The sequence below is a fragment of the Neltuma alba genome, unplaced genomic scaffold (assembly GCF_004799145.2).
Source record: "Neltuma alba isolate B1F8T4 unplaced genomic scaffold, ASM479914v2 tig00005764_pilon, whole genome shotgun sequence".
Taxonomy (NCBI): domain Eukaryota; kingdom Viridiplantae; phylum Streptophyta; class Magnoliopsida; order Fabales; family Fabaceae; genus Neltuma; species Neltuma alba.
Genome location: NW_021634221.1, coordinates 66,365 through 90,667, shown reverse-complemented (window position 1 = coordinate 90,667; position 24,303 = coordinate 66,365). Strand labels below are relative to the sequence as shown.

The following is a 24,303-nucleotide window of genomic DNA, read 5'->3' as shown; positions in this document are numbered from 1 at the left end:
TAGATGCCTTAATTGGAATATTGTAATTTTCAATTTTTTGTGTGTCATTTTCCCATAAAAATACCTAAATACTTAAAAATAATATAAAGTTTTAACCATTCAATTTTAACCTGAATGGAAGAATAATAAAATATGAGCAAGCCCATCTTCATCATGGTCAGAACTTAGAAGCCTATTCTGCCTTACTTAAAGGCTCTGGGTTTCATCAAGCTTTCAGCCACAAAAGCTCGACCGAGCGAGTTATGAACGATGCTCTAATATCCAAGCATGGAATGGGTAGTGCCATGCTTGGAGTTTTTTGGTTTAGGCTACTCTTTGGCTTGCTTTATGTTTTTGATTGCTCAATAGGTTCTCTTTTGAAGTGCTTGTCTGAGCAACATTTGCTGTTCTTTCTACCTTCATCTTGAAGGTGTTCTTCGCCTTGTGCGACTGGCCGACTGTCAACTCCCAAGGCAGATGTCTCTGAGGTGTTGTATACAGATCGTTCCCAGGGAGCGAAGAGTAAATCAGTCCCTCAACCTTGCATGACAAATCTAAGCATCCTTAGGTTCGAGCTTTTGTCACATTGAGCTGCCGCATGTTTTTTTTTTCCCGTCCCGCTAAAGCATAGGTATCTTCTTTAATTCTATTCGAGACACTGTGAGACACTAAATATGAATATCTCTCACAGAGAGAATTCAAATCTTGATTCATCATATTATGACTTGTGAAGGACTAGCTCCTTCTGCTACCCCTATCTCATTTGGTGTTGCCGCATGTTTTGCTGTTCCTGTTGTTTTTGTTAGTTTTGGTGGGCACTTTGTCGCTTGCTGTTCTCTTGGGCTAGCCTCTTCTACTAGATTCTTTAAGCTTTGCCCAATCGGGCCAAACGTGATGGGGTGGTTGTACTCTTTTTTATCTAAATAACATTTGTTTTTGGTTCGGAAAAAAAGTTATACTATATATACATATATTTTTATATTTGGAAAAATTTATGTAAATATTTTTTTTACTTAATTAAAGATTTTTTAAAATTAATAAAATCACGTTTTAAAAGAGTATAAAAATATTTTATCATATAAAAATAAAATAAGGGCTAAACCAAACAAGGTCTAAAAATTTTCTTTTAAAAGTTTTAGGTTGAAACCTACTTTGAAAAAAATAGAATTTTTTTCATTTCATATTTTAGGTATTCATAAATAACAATAGGGAAAATAACATTAAAAAAGTTAAAAATTGTAATATTTTAATTTAGGCACCTTAGAGGTCAAAATACAAGAAAAGAAATTAATGCCTGATCTGGTATTTTATAAAGATAGTTAAATGACAATAGAAAAATTTACTAACAAATTGTGAACTGAGATTTCAAAAATACCCTACTTTACTAGGCCCGGCCCTTAAGCTAACAGCCTCAAGGCTGGCCCGCTATTTTTCGACTCATTTAAGGGGGGGGAAAAGACGAAGAAGAAGCTATTTTCCATTTTTTTAATAAAAATAAAAATAAACTAATAAAATTATTAATAAAAGGCATAAATATGAATAAAATTAGGTCACAAATACAAAATATTATCATATATAAATATCCATCAACATTTAAGAACATCTGAAACATTCATTAACAAGATAACAACATTCAAAAGTTTAATCTATAGTGCAAATATGCAATAAACAAACACTATCATTAATCTTTTAAAATTTTATCATCACTATAATTAATTACTTTTCATAATAAGTATGCTTTTCTTTCGTAACAAAAATATCAAGTTTTTCTTCTTTATAAGAATTTCACTTTTAAATTTTGCAACATAACTATTATTTTACTTTAGTTTGAGAAACATTGTTGTTGAGACCCAAACTTCTAATTCAAATTATAAAATCACAAGTTATATAAGTATAAAAATATTTTCTTATCAAATATATATAGTTTAAAAATATCAACACGTGTAATATAAATCAAATCATTATTAAAGTCTAAATTAACCCATTTTTTAAAAATTTAATTGGATAAATTATTGTTTAAAACTAAATAAATTAAACCATTTCGTAAAATTTAATTTTAAAATGATAATAATAACTAAATCTTTAAAATATCATTAATAATGTAAAAAATTAATAATATTAAAATTACACAATTTTTTTAAATATATAAAAAGGCCTAAACGGTTGAGGGTCGGCCCGTTCAAGCTCTCGACCCTATAGACCCAGTCCTGTAGGGCCTATTTTCCATTTGAGGAGAAAAATTTCAAGCCCGGCTCTCATAATTTTCTGGCCTAAACAGGTTTGCTCCTTTTTCCCAACTCTAACTGATAATAACAAGTGTTAAATAGCAAATGACAAGAAATGTACTGATAATAAGAAGTTATTTACATGGTTCAAAAAACCGGATCGGACTAGCCGGTTCAGATCGGAAACCGGTCGATTGACCAATGCTCCGGTCCGGCTTGGCTTTTGAATCGGGAAGGCAAGGAACCAGAGTGACTCGGTTTGAACATGCACAAACCAGTGATAACCGGATAACCTGCCGGGTGAGGTGGGTTACTCGGTTTAATGCGTCTGTTTTCCAATGGTCATGAGTGAGAGAGGGGGAGAGAGTGAGAGAGACAGACAGAAAGTACCGAATAATATAGAGAGGAGAGTGAGTGGGTTTCTGGTAAGAGAAAAAACTAAAGAAGTGATAGAGGGAAAGGGACTATGAGAGTACCTGAATAATGGAGGAACGTTGCCGGCGAAGGAAGTTTGAGCTAGAAGACGAAAAACAAAAGGGATGAAGATTAGTTCAAATTAAGAGAGATGAAAGAAAAGGGACGAAAGAAAAAACGAGAAGAAAGAGGAGGAATTTTCTGTTCGAAAATCAACAAGAAAAGATGACTAAAAACTAAAGCATTAATGAGCCTATGCTTAGTATTGGGAACCGCAGGCCTAGCATAACTTTTTTTTTTCCCGGTTTTCTATGGCCTTGCAATCTTTAAACTTACATGTGATTCTTTTTATCTCCCATTTTATATGAATGCATATTATAAAATTAAAAAAATAGGAGGAAAGTCTGGTTAAAAGGAAAGTGATGGAGTTTCTATATTGTGACGCATCTCATATGCGCACTTGTAATACTTTTGCTGTTTTAAAAAAGAAATTTCTTTTTATTAAAATATTTTTATAATTAAATATAAATATTTTTTATCCCCAAATATTTTTGTACTAAATATAATATTTTTAGTTTTCTGATAAAACCCAATTTTTATACATTTTATCCCACATTAATTTAGGATTTAAATGATAATTTTGAGCTTAATTGGATTTTTATGCATTATTGAATTAATTGGTTGATTTTTAGATTTTGGATTAAAAATATAAATATTTTGTGCTTTCCTATTTTTGACTTGGAATTAATTTTTCCTATTTATTTGAAAACAAGTCTCATATTTTTAGAAAGATTATTTTTGGAAAGTTTTGCACTTTCTTGCCTAATTTTTGTGCAGATTTAATATTTAATTTTTGATTATATTTGGATATAATCTACATTAATTGATGCACTTAAATTCTTGTAGGTCAAGAAAGGGGCACATAGGAAATCCAATGATGCAAGATTGTTTCTTGGAATCTAAGTACAATCCAATGGCTAATATCAAGTGGGTCAATTAATTACTAATGGGCTTGAGTTTTGGATCCATAAAAATTTCCTTTTCCCTCATTATACTATTTTCCTTATTTTTGGAGGAGGGATTCACGCCTAGGGGGACACTTTTCCATCTCCATAGAAACGCATAATTCAACGCCTAACATCCCAAAAAAATCACTGATCCCATATTCACACCCGCGAAAGAACTCAACGCCTACTCCATCTCTTACCCATAAAATATTCATTGTTCTCCATCCCTCCAGTCACGCCACTTCTCAATTATCCACCCAAGATCACTTTCACTATTCATTGCGGCACACACCCATGAATTGCACTAAGGAGCTTGGAAGAGGAGACACGTTTATGGAAGCTTAAGCTTATTTGGGAGGTAACTTGGGAAGAGGATAGAGGAGACTAGAGCCTTGGGTTAGCACTTGAAGACCACAAGGGAGTGATGTTCCATTTATCTTTTTAATTCAAGGACTTGAGATTATTTAGTTTTAAATAATTTTAAGTTGTATTTTGTTGAGACAATTTAGTTCTATATTGTCATCTTTATGCTTGGATTGGATTAATATTTTGATTTTATTTGTGTTGAGACACTTGTTGGAATTTATGTTTAGAACCCTTGCATTGTTAATTGAATTTATAATTGAGTTTTCATTATGAGTTTAATTATTAATGTGGTTTGAATTGCAAAATTTGGGTTCTTTTGCCTCTTAATTGTTTAATTAAGTTGGTTAATTGTCTAATTGTTTAATTAGATAACTTCAAACATAATTTCCAAAATTAATTTGAATTATTTTATTGGTTTTAATAAGCTTAATTAACCAACCTTACACTGTTATGAGTTCTCTAATAGTTTAAGGGTTTTTGAAGTTGAGGATTCCCTTTATTTCAAGTAGGTAATTAAGTTTATTAATTCCACTCTCTTATCACTTTTCTTTGATCTAATTAACTGATTAAGGTTATGAAGGTTAAATCTATGCAAATCCTAAGTTGTCCCCTCTACCTCACCGAAGAGAAACTTCTTAACTTTTACTTGCTAATTCTCTTTGCTTTCTGATTAATTTTCTTTATTCATTATTTTTATTTTCCTTCAAAAAAATCCCCCCAAAAATTGCATTGCATTTATTTAGTTTAATTTAATTTTCATATAGATTCTAGGACATTTGCATTTTCCATTTAGAATTAGAATTTTGCATTTTAGTTTAGGTCCAATTTATTGCATTTTTTTATTAGCTGAATTTTTACCTAAAGAAACCCATAAATTGCTCCTTGGAAGTAATGACCTAGGTCGATCCTGAACTACAAATTAATTGGGACTTAGTTTAATTGAGTGCTTTAACGACAGAGGCATCATCATTTTCGTAATTAAATAATTCTAAAAATGAAGAATCTTAATATAGTTATATTTTGTTATTATTATAATTAAATTATTGTTGTATTTTTTTTATATTTTGTTATTAGGATGATTAATGTTATAATATTTTGTTGTTATGAATTAAATTATTTTATTTTTAATATGACCGGTTTGATTCCGAGTTGATCCCGGTCTAACCCATTAACCCTTGAACTAGTGTCTTGACCGATTTAGTACCCGCTCCGGTTTTTTGTACATTGGTCATTTATTAATAAATTGTAAATTTACAATGACAAGTGCTGAACAACCAATAACAAGAAATGTACTGGTAATATCAAGTTTGATAGCTTTTTTCCCCCTAAAAAACAAATCTGATACAAAGACATTTTAGTCATTTGATTATATTTGTAAAATACTAGATCAAGCACCACTTCTTTCCCTAAGATTTTGATATTTTAGATACCTGAAATGGAATATTACAATTGTCAACTTCTGTTTTGTCATTTTTCCATTAAAATACCTAAATAGTTAAAATAATATAAAATATTAACCTTTCAATTTTAATCTGAGTGGAAGAATAATAAAATATGAGCAAGCCCATCTTTATCATGGTCAGAACTTAGAAGTCTATTCCGCATTACTTAAATACGCAGGATTAGCTATTAGGTGCTTTGCATTAGAAGAGCTATTTAGATATTTTAATACCCATTATTTTAAAGAAAATCCAAACTTATAGAAAATTATAAATAATATATCTTCTCATGGTGCACAAAACTTACTAATAGAAACCTTTTTCAATGCCAATAAATTAGAAGCTAAAAGGCATAATGATTAAAAATAATTTTTGGAGTGTGTGGGTGTGGTGGCCGATTAGAAAAGGAGACAAGGCTTTTGATTATCAGTAAAAATTAACTGATTATTTTTTAGGGAAAAAGGATTTACAAGTTTGAATGACGCGTGCTATAATTTTATGCTTGTTTATGTTGGGAGCAAGTTAAAATATTAAATATGGGAAAAAAACTAATCCAAAAATATTTGTGGCTAAGATAATTAAATAGAGAATAGTGAACGAGGGGATTCAAAATTATGGTCATAATTTTCCCCAGTCATATATCCCATCGAATTGATGCCTTAAATTTGTTTTCATTTTAATTTTCATCTATTAAGTTTCAAATCATAGATTTTAGACTATCAATAGGTAAAATAGTCTAAATTTTTACTAAATTATAGGGACTAATATTTTAAATGAAAAAAATTTAAAGGACCAAAACTTATGGTTTAAAACTTGAGTGACCCATCTTAGATAAAGGGTGGTCGGATCATTTTTAACAAAATTAAGATTTAGCTATTTTGTTCTATTATAACTTCATTAAGAGATTCATCTTAATGGGTTTAGGGTTGAGTTTTCTTGATGGATAGAATTTATCTTTTCAGGTTTTGTGTGGTTCAATGAAGGGGAGGGGAGGAAAGGAAAGATCATGGGCTTTGTCTGGTTGTACAGAAGGAGAGAAAGGAAGCTGATTATAAGATGATAGATATACCAATAAGTGTTGGTCCAACTAGAAAGGACTTGAGCACCTTAAACATCATGTCCTGAGTTTAACTCTTAAGGCGGTGTGTAGGGGTGGAAGTAGACTAGGCCCCTATCGGGGGCCTACAGTCTAGCCTACTTTAAACCTAGCCTCGCCTATTTAGTAAATAGGTCAGGCTCAGGCTTAGACCTATTGCAAGGCCTATTTAGGTAAGCAGGCCAAGCCTATTTTTATAAGGCCTAGCCTACAAGCCTACAGGCTTGGCCTATTTAGCTTTTTTTTTTTTTAATGTACACTATTATATAATATAATCTAGATTAATTTTATAAATTATTTATAAAATTACTAACTTAGCCATAATCCTAAGTCTCACATCCTATCATTCACACACAAACATAACCCTTTCATCAATCAATCTCTCACCTCTACATTTCTTTTCCTTGATCACTCAAGATGACTACGTTAGCTCACTCCCTCTCTCCTGACTTATGTTGTTCACTAAAGCATAATATTTGTAGTAAGTTTGTTTTAGTGATGCCCAAATGAAATATTATGATACTGCTAGAAAAGCAAGAGGTAAAATCAAGTTTTAATTACATGCCCCTTGTTGGGTTTGGTTGATTTTAGAAAATATATCTCCTTAGTCAACATATAATTGGTTTTTCTTATTCATATTTGCTGGAACAATTGTTGTCACTAAGCATTATTTTTCCTTACTAGACTCTTATTGTCTTATATTATATGTGAGAATAGATCCTAAGCTTTTAAGACATAATGTAGGTTTTAAAATAGGTTTGAAGAGTCATACATGAATTTGGAGGCATGTGCTTTTAAGCGTATTTAAATACCTAAATTTTAAGTAGGCTTTTAAAAAAGCTTTCAAGCCTTATCAGGCCTTTTGAAGACTCAGGCTCGAGCTTAAAAAAAAAAGCCTACATGCAGGCTTAGGTTCATGCCCAAGCTTTAGATTTCTGATGCAGGCTTAGGCCTATTTAGCTAAAACCTAGCCTAGCCTATTTTCACTCCTAACAGTGTGTATGGAAAAAAAATACTATTGGGAGGGATCCCCTTACTACAACGCCTGATAGTATCCTGAGGGGAGATACTCTGGACAACCAAAAAAAAATAAAATGATAAGATGACAGATATATTTGTACCAAAAAAAAAGATGACGGATATATCATTTCTTATTATTTTATGATATTTATATCAGACCCACTATTTTCTCATTTTTAAATCTCAAAAACATGTTATCTCATTTATATATGAAAAATTATTTTTAAATGAATTTTGGTGAATGATTGTCTTAATTTTAACTCTGGGAATTATCAATTTTGATACGTTTTTTTAAAAGAATTTACCTGTTGAAATATGAAAAAATTGGAAATTTAAGTTAAAGAAAAAGAGACATTTGTTTTCCTTTGATACACATATATACACAATATAAATATTTATGTACTATAAATAATATATATAATATCATCATCAATTCTTTTATAAAGTGTGTTATAATAGAGGCCGGAGTAGTATTTATCATCTCATGCTTTTTTAGAGCAGGGTAAGTTTGAAAAGGGCATGGTTTTTTAGAAAACCATCTTCTTATACATGTTTTGCTGTTTTCTGTTGGTTTTTTGTTAGTTTCGTTGGGCGCTTTTCGCCTGCACACTTTTCAGCTTTTCTGTTCTCTTAGGCCGGCCTACTCTATTGGGTTCTTCTAGCTTTGCTGAATTGGGTCAGATATGATAGGTTGGCCTTTTTAGTTGCAAATTTTTTATCTAATAAAATTTGTCTTTGGTTCGAAGAAAAGTTATATCATGTATATACATATATTTCTATATTGTTTTATATTTGGGAATTTTTATGTACATATATTTTTACATGAGTTAATGAGATTGTTAAAATTAAAAAAAATCATGTTTTAAAAGGATATAAAATTTTTTTTTTCATATAAAAATAAAATAATGATAAAATTGTCCATACAAAAATATGGCGTCTCCCATCTCCTCCTCAGCCAAATAAGGTCCTTCCCTCCTAAAATAATCTTCCTAAATAAATCGATAAACTTAACTTTTTCATAGTAACTATAAGAAATGACTTTTTATAATCGAATCATGCTAAATACAAATTCAAATTATATCACAAACATCTATACTAACTAATTATATAATAATGTTATCTATGATAGAAAAGAGCAGCATCCAATCATACATCCTATCATGGATAAAAGAACTTTTCTTAACTCATTCAAATACAAATTATGTAAGAAATGTTCAATCTTATCTAATATGGTTGTAAAACAACATATAATATAGCTCATAAATCAAAATATTAAGAATTATATATTAATTCATATTTTATAATAAATTCATAAACAAATCATATGCAATCGGAGGCCCTCTGGCCAACTACCAGCATACATACCACAACAGTACAAATCAAAGGACATAAAACATAATAATGCATGAATCAATCAAACACAGTTTATCCTAAGGTGGCAATATACAGGAAACAATATAACTCACAAATCAAGGAGACGCTACAAGTCGCTAATATAACTTTACTCCTCCTAAGCCTTCCCTGACAAGCTTCCTCTAAACCTTTCATCCAAAAAATGTTAAACAATAGGGATGAGATAACATCTCAGTAACTTAATCCCTACCTATCACACATACTAGTATAGGCTGGCGAGGTGTCAGGTGGGGTACATAGAATTAATAACAGTCAATAGATATTTATCTAACAGTTAAACTCACAATAACCATATAGGTCAAATATTTCTGCCAATCTCATGCAGCTGATAATTTCAAAAGAGATAACATACTTTCTATTTATTGAAAAGATATAAACATTAATGAAGATCCCATGTCATATGTAATTCCTAAACCCAAATCCATTCTTATATCCTCTTTATTTTCGTTGACTGGACCCCTGGGTTAAGTTCTTTCTATTTGAATGGCGACTCTGACAAACTCACCACACGAGTGATATGGACCAGGCAAAGACCATAGAGAACTCGGTGGACCATAGGTCCCCCCTCGGAGAACTAGTGGGGTGTTGCAGTCCCTCGAAAAACTAGTGGAACAGTAATAATAACCAATCATAGAGCTCCGTATGGAGGCCAATACCACGTGGCAAGTATATAAATATCAATAACTCTAATCATCTTCTTCTCCCACCCAAACTAGATGCATAGGGTTCAAAATAACTCATTTATATGCATAATCAAATGAATTTCAGGATAACTCCTCATAGTCATAATCATTAATTTCTAACAATACAAATGATTTCAATCTTTTTCAGAACAGCATCTTACAAGAAAGTTCATACAAAACATAATATACTTATATAAAAATTAGTTATAAAACCACTCACCAACTTCATACTAGAGCATGCAACAGATAGAAATTTAGTTACCTGGTCTCCTGGTTAACAATTAAATACAATCAAAGTCTAACATCGAAAACGCCACAACAGGGTTTATATTTACAAACAAAATTAAAATGTTATTTCTAAAGTATTAGAGTAGGCTACTCACAAAATCTTAGCCTCTAACTCTTCCTCTAAAAGCTTCAACTTTTACTCAGAATTCTAGCCTAAAAGACTTTTTTTTAAAGGTTTGGAATGAGAACATATATATATATATATATATATATATGATTATTTAGACTTGATTCCTAAATTTTTCTTTTTTAAATATCCTTTAATTATTAGATTGTATCATTATAATCATCAAATTCATAACGTAAATAGAAAAACCCTAATTTATAACTTATGTTCTATCTTCGAAGGACTTAGCTAATTAGATTTAATACGAGCTAGGTTATTCTCACTACAGAAGTTAAACCACTGATATGACCGTTGAAGTTAATTTCCTATCTATCATGATACTATCCTCCAGATTATGGCTCAATCTAACAGTGAACAAACTTAAAAATGCTATTTTACTATTCAGGACTCTATCTGCTAAATCTAAAAAATAAGTTAAAAATATACCTAATAACTTGCCACCTGGAATCAAACTAACGATCTAACCATTGAAATTGACGATTTGGATGTCCCAAATAGGCTGACCAAATTTTAGTTCGATCCAACGGTTAATAATGTCAAAACTATCACTTTTCTAAGATTATCTTAGATATGTGCGAAAATTGTTTACTCACTCCAAGCGACACCCACTACCTCCTATATATAGGCTTCTCAAGCTCCTTCACTCTAGTGATTAGTTAATATGGGGCTTCTATACCATGTTATACTTTTCTAGAATATCACCCACACACACAAAATAATAATAATAGTAGCAGCAGCAGTAGCAGTAGGAGCAGCAGCAGGAGCAGCAGCAGTGATGATAGAAGTAGTAGTGGTGGTGGTGATAGTAGTAGTAGTAGTATAGTAGTGGTATAGTAGTGGTGGTAGTAGTAATAGTAATGGTAGTGATAGTGGTGGTGGTAGTGATAGTAGTGGTGATGGTAGTAGTAGTGGTGGTAGTAGTAGTATTGCCTATATCTAAATTTTTATTAACTTAATACTAAAATATATTTATTTATAAATTTAATTAAATTCTGGATATAAAAAATAAGGATGTTACACCTTCCCTCCTCTTTTCTCCCTTTGCCTTCATTAAAATTCCCCCCTCTTTTTGTTGAACTAAACAAGGCCAAAATGCCTCTTTTATTAAAAGTATAGGTCTTGCTTTAAATTTAGGTATTTCAACTGGATGAATTTTATTAGGATTTGCCCTTTGAATCATAGCTGGTTTTGGAATTTGTTTAAATCTTTTTAAGGGCATTAGTTAGGTTATATTTATCGACTATAAATTAAAGGTTTGCTAATAGGGGGTTTTCTTCGAGATAGAAAAAGGAGCATTTAGACTAGTCATTACTTATAAAACCTTTTCTTTTAAAATTTTCAGGTTGAACCAAACTTTGAAAAAAATTAGAAAATTGTTTTTATTTCATATTTTAGGTATTCGTAAATAAAAATATCTAAATAATTAAAATAAGATAAAATTTAAAGCATTTAGTTTTAATCTGAATAGAAGAATAATAAAATATGAGCAAGCCCATTCATCATGGTCAGAACTCATAAGTCTATTCTTAAACACGTAGTATTAGGTGCTTTGTATCAGAAGAACTATTTAGAACTATTTATCATGGCATGGATGTAGTGTTAAATGAGCAAGGGCTACTGCATTTTTTTAGATGGAGGCGAGTAAAAAGTTCGTTCGTGAAAGCAAAGATTAGATTTGGCACTTGGAATATCAGGACATTGTATGGGAAATCTATGGAGGTAGTGGGAATTATGAGGAAAAAAAGGATTAACGTCATCTTATGCCTACAAGAAACTAAATGGGTTAGAGAAGCTTTCACGGAATTTGGAGTGTTTAAACTTTGGTACATAGGAAAAATGAGTATAAGGAATGATGTTGGTACCATCGTTGACGGAGGATGGAAGAAGAATAAGGTGGAAGCTAAGAGGATTGAGGATACAATAATATCTTTAAGAATGATTATTGGAAATGACACTATCAATATCATTAGCGTCTATGTACCTAATGGTGGTTTTTGGTTTTGAGTAGTTTAGTAATGGAGGATAATCTATTTTTGACTTTTCTCTTACATACAATCTCAAGATTGTCAACACTTGCTTTAAGGAGTGAGAGGAGCATTTAATAATAGATAAGCATGGAGTCTCAAGAACATAGACTGATTTCTTTTGGTTAAAAATCCCGACAGAAGACTTTATACTGATTGTAAAATGATCCTTAGGTATTCTGGTCTTGTATTAGTAATAATTTGCGATTTTTTTTTGAATAGGAATAGAGAAGAGAGGATAGGTTCATTACAGGAAAAAAAAAGATATGGGAAGTTCCCATAAGTAATTGAGCTTGAGAGCCAAATGAATCGAAAGATTCATGTTTGGTTTGGGAACAGATCATGGAAGTTTCACAGGATAATCCTTGATGTGCGTTTTAAGAGTACTAGACAAAAGTATTATCAAGTTGTTAACCCTAAGTTTAGGTGATGGCAATTAAAGGGTTACAAGCGGGAGTTTTTCAAAGAGACTCTTCTGAAGGAAGGGTTTTGGGAGTTGCAGGGAAATACTAACATCATATGAAAGGAGATAACTATGAGGGTTTCCAAGGTTGCTAAAGCAATTTTGGAAGAATCCAAGAATTGTGGTAAGAGAGATAAGGAGACTTGGTGTTAGGATGAGAATGTACTAGAGAAAGTCAGATAGAAAAGAGATTGTTTCAAAACCATGCATTGATGCAGTAATACGAAAAATTGGGAAAAGTATGGTTTGGCCAAAAAAGAGATGAAGAGAGTAGTGAGTGAAGAATGTTCTAAAGCGTATAAGGAGTTTTATAAGGAGTTAGGAACAAAGGTAGGAAAAATAAATATTTAAAAGATTGCAAAGCAAAAAGAGAGGAAAAAGAGAGATTTCGACCAAGTAAGGTGTATAAAGGACGAAAAAAGTAAAGTTCTAGTTACTAATGGAGATATTAAGGATAGATGAGAGGCTTACTTTTACAAGTTGTTCAATGAAGGAAGTGAATGTTCAACTTAGGACTTGAAGAACTTGTTAATTAGCAAAAAAGAATAAAAATTTGGCTTTTCACCGCAGGATCTGTATTGGGGAGGTTAAAGCAGTTCTTAAGAAAATGGATAATGGTAAAGCCATTGGACTTGCAATATTCTTATTGAAGTTTGGAAATGTGTAGGCAATGAGCCAATGAGGCTGAATTGTAACTAACCAAGCTTTTTAATGAAATTTTACGCTTCAAGACTATGGCGGATGAATGGAGAAAAATCATTTTATTTCCTATTTACAAGAATAAAGGAGATATTCAAAACTGTGTAAATTATAAAAGGATAAAAATTATGAGTCGTATAATGAAATTGTAAGAAAAAGTGGTTGAACATAGGTTGAGATTAGAGACTTCCATTTATGAGAACTAATTTGGATTTATGTCAAGGAGATACATAATAGAATCGATTTATATACTAAGGGAATTAATAGAAAAGTATAGGAGTAAAGGAAGGGAATTACATATAATTTTTATTGACTTAGAAAAAACTTATGATCATGTGCTAAAAGAAGTACTTTGAAAAGCTTTGGAGAAGAAAGGTGTGTGGATTGCATGTATCAAAGCCATACAAGATATGTGTAAGAAGGCAACCACTAGTGTGAGAATGCTTGAAGGTGAAACAAAAGACTTTCCTATCAAGATTGGGCTACACTAGGGATCTTCTTTTAGCCCTTACTTGTTTAATCTTGTTTTAGACTTCCTAACTGAACTTATTCAAGAAGAAATCCCTAAGTACATGGTTTTCACTGATGACATAGTTCTCATGGTTAAATTAAAAAAAAACTAAACTTATGTATTTATTTCTATAAGAATAAATTTATAAAATATAAAATCTGAGTTATTCATTTTTCTAGTCCTAGGGCAGAGATAAGATTATGAGAAGAAAAGGAGAAAGTGGAAAAGAAAAACAATCTGGACCTGGTGCAATCATGCAAAGCACCCATATCACATCCACATGCTTGTCTCTTATGCATAGAGCTAGGAAAACGGATCGAGCCCGTCAGGCTGACCCGTTTAGTCCCGAAAATTATGAGGGTTGGGTTTGAAAATTTTCCCTTCAAATGAGAAATGGACTTGAAAGGGCTGACCTTGTAGGGCCGATGGCCTACAGGGCCGGCCTGTTTAGGCCCTTTTAATTTTTTTTAATAATTTTTTTGTATAATGATCATATTATTAATTTTTTTACATTGTTAATGACATTTCAAATACTTAATTATTATTATCGTTTTGAAATTAAATTTCACATAATGGTTTAATTTATTTGGTTTTAGACAATTATTTGTCCAATTAAATTTTAAAAATAGGTTAATTTGGATTTTAATAATGATTTGATTTATATTATATGTGTTGATATTTTTAAAACTATATATTTGATAAGAGAGTATTTTTATACTTATATAACTTGTGATGTGATTCGATATTTTAAATTAGAAATTTATGAGTTTCAATAATAATGCTTCTCAAACTAAAATAAACTAATAGTCAAATTGTGAAATTTAAAAGTGAAATTCCTATAAAGAAAAAAAAACTTCATATTTTTGCTACAAAAAAAGAGCACTTAATTATAATGATGATAAAGTTTTAAAAAATTAATTATAGTGTTTTTCTATTACACATCTGTACTATTGATGGAATTTTTCGATGTTGTTGTTTTGTTGATGAATGTTTTAGATGTAGATGGATATTTAGATATCATAATATTTTATATTTGTAACTTAATTTTATTTATAGTTATGTTTTTTATTAATTATTTCATTGGTTTGTTTGTTTTTTAATAAAAAAATATGAGAAATATAAAAAAATAATATTCTTTTCTTATACAGGTAAAAAGCCCGCAGGCCAGCCCGAGCCTGTCAGTTTAAGGGCTGAGCTTAGTAAATTAGGGTATTTCTGAAATTTCGGCCTGTAGGGCCTGCTCTTCTAAGTCCGTCAACCTTGCAGGGCCAACCCGAATTCCCAGCTCTACTTATACAACAAGAAAAATCAATTAATGTGAATGGTGTAATATATATAATTAAAATGAGTTGTATTGCTTATTGATAAGATTCAAGATACAAAAATTTTAAAATTGTTAAGGGAAAAATTGGGTCCAGATCCTCCCAGAGTCCCTCCTTCTTATTTTGTTCTCAAAATGTCACCTTCACTTGTAGATCAAAAAATGAATAATTAAGATTTAGTATTTTTAAAAAATGGATGTTCACCCTCTTTCTCATATTTAACAATTGGGATTTTGAGAAGGAAAAAAAAAACAAGAAGAAAGAGGATTTTGAGAGAATTTCTATCTGGAAAAATAGTGTGAGTTAGGGAAGATATCAACCCATATAAAAATAGATTTGCCTAATCTAACTCATTTTATGTCTCACCTCATATGGGCTAACCTATATGGTTAAGGCTAGCTCATATAGTCTCACATTTATTTATTTATTTATTTTTGGATTAATATAATTTTTAGTTTTTTAAGTTTATCTTTATTTTAATTTTGATATCTTAAATTTCAAATCATAGATTTTGATGTCTAAAGTTTCTTTTTATTTAAAACACCGTCCCTATAATTTAATAAAAACTTAGATCATTTTGCCTTTTAAGTGATTAAAACTTATGATTTGAAACTTGAAAGATCAAAACCAAAATGAGAATAAACTTGAGAGACTAAAAATTATGTTAACATATTTTTTTTTTATAACAGTCTCGAATTTATTTTATATTTAACTAATTGTTGCAAAACCTTTCCTATTAGGAGGTGTTTGATTAACCCAAGAAGTACTTTTCTGCAAATTGAGGGAAAGTCCTTCAAGTATTTACTTCGTATACCGTAAAAGTACTTTTAAAATTATGATTTTATTTCTATCCAAATATTTCTAGGTTTGCTTTATCTTCTTCCTTAAAGAAGCATTTTAGGTGAGGATCATTCTTTTTTTTAGAATGGCAAATGTGTAATTACAAAACGTTGAGTTTGAAGGTCACGTGCAACTAGAGGTGGGTAATGGGCCGATCCTAAAGGCCATTATAGCCCATTATATGTCATATATACTATCAAGCAATTTTCGAAACTCGACCCTAATGATCAAGGCTTGGGCTTATAAGCTCTAAATTTTTTTTTAATTTTTTTAAAAAAACAGTCCAAATTCAGTTATTATGGGGCTGCAAATTGAGGCTGTCTGAGTTAGATCCCTTATTCAAATGTGTCCAACTTTACAAGTTTAGGTAGAAACTGAAACCATGGTTTGGGGATCCCATGATCCACATGTCAATTTTTGGAAAATCTTTCTTCATCCTATATCAGGTTATTCTTGAAGTATCAATCATATTTAGAAGTCACAAATAATATGTTCGTGTGAATCCCTTAGCTTTTGTCCCCCCCCCCCCCCCCCCCCGGTAGAAACGATGGCTAAACACTAAGTAATATGAGGATTAGATCCCACACAGTCTTTGTCCACAAGAGGCCTTTGATTATCCGGGGACGCATCAAGTAAGACAGGAAATCCCTAATTTAGTAAGAGCATCAGCCATTTTATTGCATGCTCTTAAAAAATATTTCAACAGGGATTCTAAATTGTCATTATGAGGGTTAACTCTTTTTGCTTCTTGGTGTCATATATTTTCATTCTTCTCAGTGAAGTGGGTTCGTTTAAACTTTACTTTGTTGTGTTACCAAAAAAAAAAAAAACCATGGTGTAAGTGCGGCACGAACTAGGTTGGGTCGAGTTTTCCTGATGGATCGGACCTATCTTTTGGGCCCTAAACTTAGTTGGGCTAGGGGAACCAAGTGAAAATTTCATTTTTAAAGAACAAAAAAGAATGAGTTGGATTTAACAAAGAGGGGAGTTGAGTTTAAAATAGATTTTTTTGCCAATATAACAAATGAAATATAAAAAATATAATTAATTAATTGTTAGTACGTGTATATATATTTATAAAATATAAGATTAAAAATGTTTTTTAAAAAATAATTTTTTTAACCTACAGAAAAATATTATTTTACCTTAAATATAATTTCATGATTTAATTACTCTATCAACCAGTTTTTTAGCCCAAAAGCAAAAAAATTTTGTTTTTTCCATGATTTTGATCCAAACCATAGTTTTGCAAAAAATTAGAGTGTTTGGATGACTTTTAAGCCTAAACCATGGTTTGGGATTCACAAGTGCTTTCTCAACAATTGCCAAACACTTTTAAAGTCTAAACCTTCCCTTTTATTTTTTTACTTTTTATTTATTTACTAGTAATTGAGGACGCATTTTAGAAAATCATCTTGTAAATAACAAACTTAATTAATAGGGCAAATAATTTGCATATAATAAGCGTCTTTGATGCAAAGTCCTGCTCTTTATAAACCAAAAGCGGGTCTACAAGTTTCTATGCAACAAGTATCCCTTGCCTAAGGCTTCTATTTCAATTCTTACAGCTCGTTCCCATTTTTTCCTTCTCCAGCACTTCCAAGTTGGAAGTGAAATTGCTGGGAGTCTGGTTTTTTAATAAATTAAATTTCAATTGAATTAATTATGTACACTAAATATTTTGCTTGAGAAAATCATGCCCCCTATTGCCATAGAGGTGAAGAGACGGTTTAACTCAGGATATAAAACACAGACAATATTTACTGATAAGCATCATGTCAATCATTTTTTATTTACAAAAATATGATGACAAAGCAGAGCGTAGCCTTTTGAATCTTGAAACCTGAAATCTGACTTTTCTACGTAGATTAATTGGAAATATTCGAAATCAGTAAATAATTCTCTAAACATGGATTCCCTCCAAATGATGAACCAAGAGCCAACTAAAGGAACAACTAAAGGAAAAGGGTATCGAAACATCCTCTTCTCTTCTCACTCGTATCCTCTGTGATGCAAAGCGAATCAATCCCCTCTATTTTCTTCTCACCCACCCATCATCTAAATAACATTTTTGCCACAAAACAGAAATTCAGAGTCTCTACTGTCAAGAGAGAAGAACAAAATAATGAAATGTCATTAACACTCAATAAATGAAGATTCAATAAACCCTCTTTTAAGGTAACCAAATCCTTCCTCCTGAAAGATAACAAAAAAATCTCAAAATTTTCGGGGACTTGTTAAATCCCCCTTCAAGTAAGATTAAACAATCGCACGTACCAAAACTCATTATTTTAGGACTCTTTTGTAGACCCCAAACTAATTTATGATCTTAACCACCCAAACTAAGATCATAACCAATCAATGACACTTCAACACCTATTTCACCTAAGCTAAGATCATAACCAATCAATGACACTTTAACACCTATTTCTCGCCGTTTAATTACCTAAGATAGCAGAAAATGGGATATCTATGGAAACTTTGGGAACTGAGAGATCTATGCTAACTTTGGTAGCTTTCATGAAGCCCAGAATAAGCGAACAAGCTTGAACAACCATGAGTAATATCCCCTTCTTATCAACGACTTGACCGGCCCCTCCTTTGGCGGCCGTAAACTTGGCAAGGTGAAGATCAGACACCTTGTTTTCAAGATGCTCAGGCAAAACATGAACCTTATTCTGGTACTTGTCGTCAGTCCCATTCTTGCTCCACAAATCAAGCAGAGCAACCACATGGCTTGTGCAAGACCAAGACAACACAAACCTAGGGTAACCTTTGTATACGATGATGCATTTGTCTCTCTCAGGAAAGACCCATTTGTCAGTTTGAGGATTGACGACGATATGTGTCATGCCCGAGAAGCATTGCTCGTGCCCAGCATAGATATCGCTATCATCGTCCAATGTAGTATCCATGTAGTAAATAATGGTGTTGTTCTTCATCTTCTCTACGTGTTTAAACACATCGATATTACCCCCGTTGATAACAAATATGTCTTCCTCAAAAACACCATCGCCAAGAATCTTAATGACTGAGAAACCTTCTAGGTGAGCTTGAACTGTTAGGTTGGAATCAACCTCGTACACAACCACGTCAGCACCAGCCTGCTTCAGTGCTTTGGCAAATCCCTTGCTGGCATTTTCAAATCCAAACACAATGGCTTTTTTGCCAGGAATCGTCATGTTGGTGGCTCCCGTGATAACAAAAAGAGAGCGGATGAGGAAGTTACTGAACTGTTGACACAAACATACAACATACCAGATATAATGTTGAGTTTTCTAAAACTAGCGACAGGATGTTAAATCCAAGCTTGCTATCGTAAAAGGTTATCCTCTATATATTAAAACATGGTTATTAAGAACTACGTGTGTGCGCGTGCGTGTGTGCGTGTGTATACATGGGTGTGTGTATAATAAATGATTGAGAACAAAACAAGGGGCAACAAATTTATTGAAATATGATTTAAATTAACTTCACTTACCCATATTCTGTGAAGTTTATACTACTTCCCGTTAAGAATTAGCTGGGAGATTGAATTCAATCATAAATATAAAAACCCAATTCACCATGTCTCTTAAATTTATAATTTTTCTCCAAAATTTCCTAATTGCAAAACGTTGAGGTTTCCTGCACATGACTAAAAAAAATAATTTAGGAAAGGCTAAATGCATTTTGTTATAAATAAATCACTCAACTAATTTCTTCTTTAATATTCTCAAATGAATCTCATACTAAAAAGAGGAGATAATATATAAATTAAGCTAACAAAGATAATCAAATCCAAAAATTTTTAATAAAATTACACAGAAGATCATCTAATGTCCAACATCGTAATTAACCACATCATTGGAATTGCAAGAATTTTTTTTTTTGCATAATAATAAAAGCTCATCAAAACAAATTTAATATTGACTTCCTTTTATCAAAAAAAAGTACAATTTTAAATATTTAAATAAAATTAATATAATTTTTAGTTTCTCAAATTTTAAATCATAAAATTTAATTCTTTAAAAGACAAAATAATCTAAATTTTCCTTATATCATAAGGAGCAATGTTATAAATGAAAAAAAAAAAGTTTAAGACACCAAAACTTATAATTTGAACTGAGAAACTACAAACGAAATAAAGACAACCTGAAAGGCTAAAGTTTGTATCAAACCTTTAAATAAAATGGTTTGAAACATTAAAAATAAGAGATTATGAGACCGTCCCTACTTTTGAAAAGTCAAACAAAACAATTAGGGTAACCAACGAAAGAGATAACAATTGCGAAAATGATAAAAATAAAAAACCAAAAAATTGAAGAACACCGACCGGCATTTGCCAGAAAAAATGGCTTCTACTAGTCCCAAGTTCACGAAGGCTGAGACTCATTAGATCTGAAGAATTGACTCGTGCAAAAGTCAACTTTGTAGCTGCTCTAAAGTTAACAGAATTTCAAATCTCAGACAGCTCTAAAACTAAACTGCATGTTGTCGGTGATAGTTACCTTCCTCTTGGTGTCAGAGCCGTTGACACTGATGGCAGGGAACGACAGAGTTCCATCAGCTTGCATCTGGTAAAGCCTCTCCACTCCAGCAGCGCTGTCTTCAGAGACACCAACGAGGCTCCCCTTCATATTGTGGTACCTGTTGGGGTCAGTGTTTAAGCCCTCTCCGATGATACTGAGAACAGCCCGCAACTCAGCATTTTCAGTAGAAGACGGGTCTGGCAGCTGACCAGTCTTGGCATAAATCTCTTCAGCTTTCACACCTTCATGGATCAAGAAGGTAAGGTCACCACCGAAGTCAACAATCAGATCGGGACCACCAGAAAGACCCCAGTTAAGTGCACGATCCGTACCCCGCCAATACCCCTTATCCGCCTTCTTTCCCATCCGAGAGTCGGAGGCGTCGGCGGCGGCAGCGTCATCCTGACTAGGGAAGATGTAACAGGGAAACCAGCGAACTTCGGCTCCGAGAGCTTCTAGGAGTTTGGTGAGGCCGCCGGTTTCACTAGACCTGTGGCAGGAAACGGTGATTCTGGCGCCGCTCAGAGGCTGTAAAGAGACGAACTCTTTAAGGCAAGTCTCGAGACCGGCCATCTCGACCCCGGCAAGCTCTTCTATGAGGCGGACGATGTCGGTATGAGAAAGGCCGTCGACGAACGCCATGGAGGCGGCAGCTGCTGTTTCCACCAGAAAAGAAGAACCTGCGCGGGGAATAGAGTCCAAAGGATGGAATCGATAGAGCCTCGGAGGAGAAAAAATAAAGCAGGAGCGGGCTATTTATAAGGAAATGGACGGTGGAGATTGAAAGTGGGGCGTGAATCCTGGTCTCTGGGATCTTTCTCAGGAACGGTGCCGCGTCGGCGTGTTCTGGCATCTGCCCGTCAAGTTTTGGGTAACTTTATAAGCAACCTGAAAATAAATAAATCTTTTTCCTGAAAAATATTTCAAATTTAAAATAAAAGAAAGCTCCCCGTTACCGTTCAGCCCACTAATATTACCTTTATTTCAATTTATAAGATACATCAGTAACATAATTCTTAAAGTTTAATATATTATTAAGTTTATTTTTTTAATATATACACTTGAAAAAACAGATAACAGTGTAAATAATAATAAATGAAGGGTAATTTATTCATTTATGTGAAAAATTATAAATATGATTAGAAGGGTATAATTTGAGTAAATTACAAAAATTAATAAATATCATTAAATAATTAAAATCCTACCCTTTATAAACTTTCAAAAATACACTTCATTTAATATTAATATCTAATTAACTTTATACTTAATTAATGAAGTGTATTTTTGTAAAGCAATATCATTACTGATTGAAAACATTTTATATTATGAAATACGGAACCATCTGAAAAAATGTTTTAAAAATCTTTTTTCGCCAAAAAATTGTTTTATAAATCAAAGTAGAGGAATTATTTCATTAGACGTTTTAAAATTTCTTTTCTTTGTTTAATCTCATTGTTTCCTATAGAAGGTTCTGGCAATTTCTCCCCCAATCAAAACTTCGAATCTTTTTAATTATGAACCCTAAGTTTTCCTCTTCAAAGTGGGTTTGCCTAACCCAGCGCATGGCCGTCCTATTTACTGATCACCATCTGTCTATCGATGTAATGGAATATCCGCGTAAATTGTTTGAGTTTATTGCATTAAATAAAAGGTGATTTTAAATAGGCATGAATCCAACGGCCAATTATTATTTTACCGAATTATAATTCAGATTTATTATATGGTTTTTCATGAGCCCCCGGCCCGTTGACGGATTTGAGCTAATTTTATAGAAAAGCAGGTGGGATTCTTTGCCGTCACGGGGATGCTTCGTTGTTAAGGCAAATGCTCGTTTTTTTTCGGATTGATATAAAAGTTGAGAGGAGAGAAAATATAAATAGAAAAAATAGAGATAAAAGAAAATTAGAGAACAAATATTATTGTTCTTTTTGTTTAGATAAATGAGAGAAAACAGAAAGAAATAAAAATGAGCAATATTTAAATGGCTAGAATACTTTTTTTATGTAAAAGATGTTATATTTAAAATTCAAATTAAATACCAAAATATATAGAAAAATTATCCTGACATTATCATCATCAAATAATTTAAAATCAAATTATTTAATAAAGATATATTTTCATGTTACCATATTTTAAAACCAAATAATTTAAAAAATGTTATTTTTTAAGTTAAAAAAATAAAAATGGATAATTTTTTGAAAATAGGTATAATAAAAAAATAAATTATACATCATTCAACATTATTAATAAATACTAAAACTATAATATAAAAATTAAAGATGAAGGACACAAACTGAAAATAAGTTTTCTCCTCATTTTCTTTCCATGGAGAGATAAGTTGGGAAAAAAGTAGGGCTTTTTCTGCATCTTATTCTCCCTTTAACTTTTCTTTCCTTCTACCTTTTTTCTCTTCTAAATAGGAAGAACCCATTTTTTTTCCTATTTTCCCTCCTAATTTAGTAATTTTAATTCAACCGATAATAGTGACAGAAAATATTTCATAGTTAATTCTATTGGCAATTCGTTGCTAAGCTAATTAGTACTACTAAAACAAAAAGGTATTTTACACTAGTTAAAATGGGCTTTTGACACAAAAATACCAACTTATATAGAAAACTGCTAGTGTTAAAATGGTAACCAGTGTAGAAAATAATACTTTTGAGACCGATTGTTGTTCCAACTCGTGTGAGTACTAGCAATTAATAAAAAATAGGTACACTTTTTGGACTGGTTGTATTTGTTATCACCAGTCTAAAAAGTGAACCTTTTTTTTAATTATTATTTTTTGTTATGCTAACTAATTACTCTTATGACATTTGTCTTTTCAAGATTTTTTTTTTGCTTGGTTGCTCTATTTCACTCCCTCTAAAGAGGTTAAATGATTTTTGAGCACTGGATTTTGTAGATGTAAGTTAGCCTACTGTCTGCATTGAGTTGAAGGCCAATTCATTTTGCAAATATTGTTGAAGTCAAATCCCAACACTATTGGATAGGGTGCTATTGTTCAATAATAATAGGCATTTTAATTATTAATTAGCATTAAAATGGAACATACAAAATATTCCTATGCTATAGTTTGTGGCAACAAAAGGGAAGAATATATATAATCTTATTTAAAACAGTTACAAAACTGACCTGGTTCCGATTTGATAAGCTATATTTCACATGATTGACTATGATTGAGTGGAGTAGGTCTTGGTCACCAAAGGAAGCCAAGCTGAAGGTTTTAGTTTCCTTTGTGATCAAAACCCTATACTTGGTCATACTCAACCTTACAAAACGTAGCTTACACATAAAATTAAGTCTCTTATGCTTTGTTTCTTTAAACAAGAGTCTTCGTGTTTCCTACCCCGACCAATAGCTTAAGGACTTTTACATATTTCATTTTTTGGGACATCTGCAAGTCTCTTATGCAAATACAAAATTAAGTCTCTTATGCTTAGTGTAACAACAGTTTTTCTAAATCGGTTACTAACTTTTCTAAATCACTATTTAATGATGCTAGTCATGAGAGAAAAGAAACTTAGTATAACATTTGAAAATGTTACCATGGTTATAGAAGAAGCTTGAATCACATGAACAGTTAACCATGATAAAAAAGAATTAAACTAATTCTTAGAAATACTTATCATAGTTAAAAGAGATAAACTCATCTTTCAATACTTATTCATGATTGAAAAAAATAAAAATAAAACCTCTAAAAGTTATCATGGATATTAGAATTTTATTATAACAGTTGCATGCAAACCAAGAGTAACAATGTTTCACAATAACTGAGCTTTGGGTATTATGAAGTCCAGCATGTCACATTCAACTACAAGCCCATAATAAGATATTTTCTAAATAATACTTTTTATAACTTTCTAAACTAATAGT

The 24,303-nt window shown here is 31.7% G+C and overlaps 1 protein-coding gene across 1 annotated transcript; it reads right to left on the bottom strand.

The window, feature by feature from the left end:
- Positions 1–18,354: 18,354 nt before the first annotated feature.
- Positions 18,355–21,069, bottom strand: LOC114748615 (adenosylhomocysteinase-like). Its single transcript, XM_028937053.1, has 2 exons — positions 20,407–21,069; positions 18,355–19,149 (listed from the first exon to the last, which is right to left on the bottom strand). Exons 1-2 carry the CDS (start codon positions 21,067–21,069, stop codon positions 18,355–18,357), a joined length of 1,458 nt encoding a protein of 485 aa, XP_028792886.1.
- Between the last annotated feature and the right edge of the window lie 3,234 nt (positions 21,070–24,303).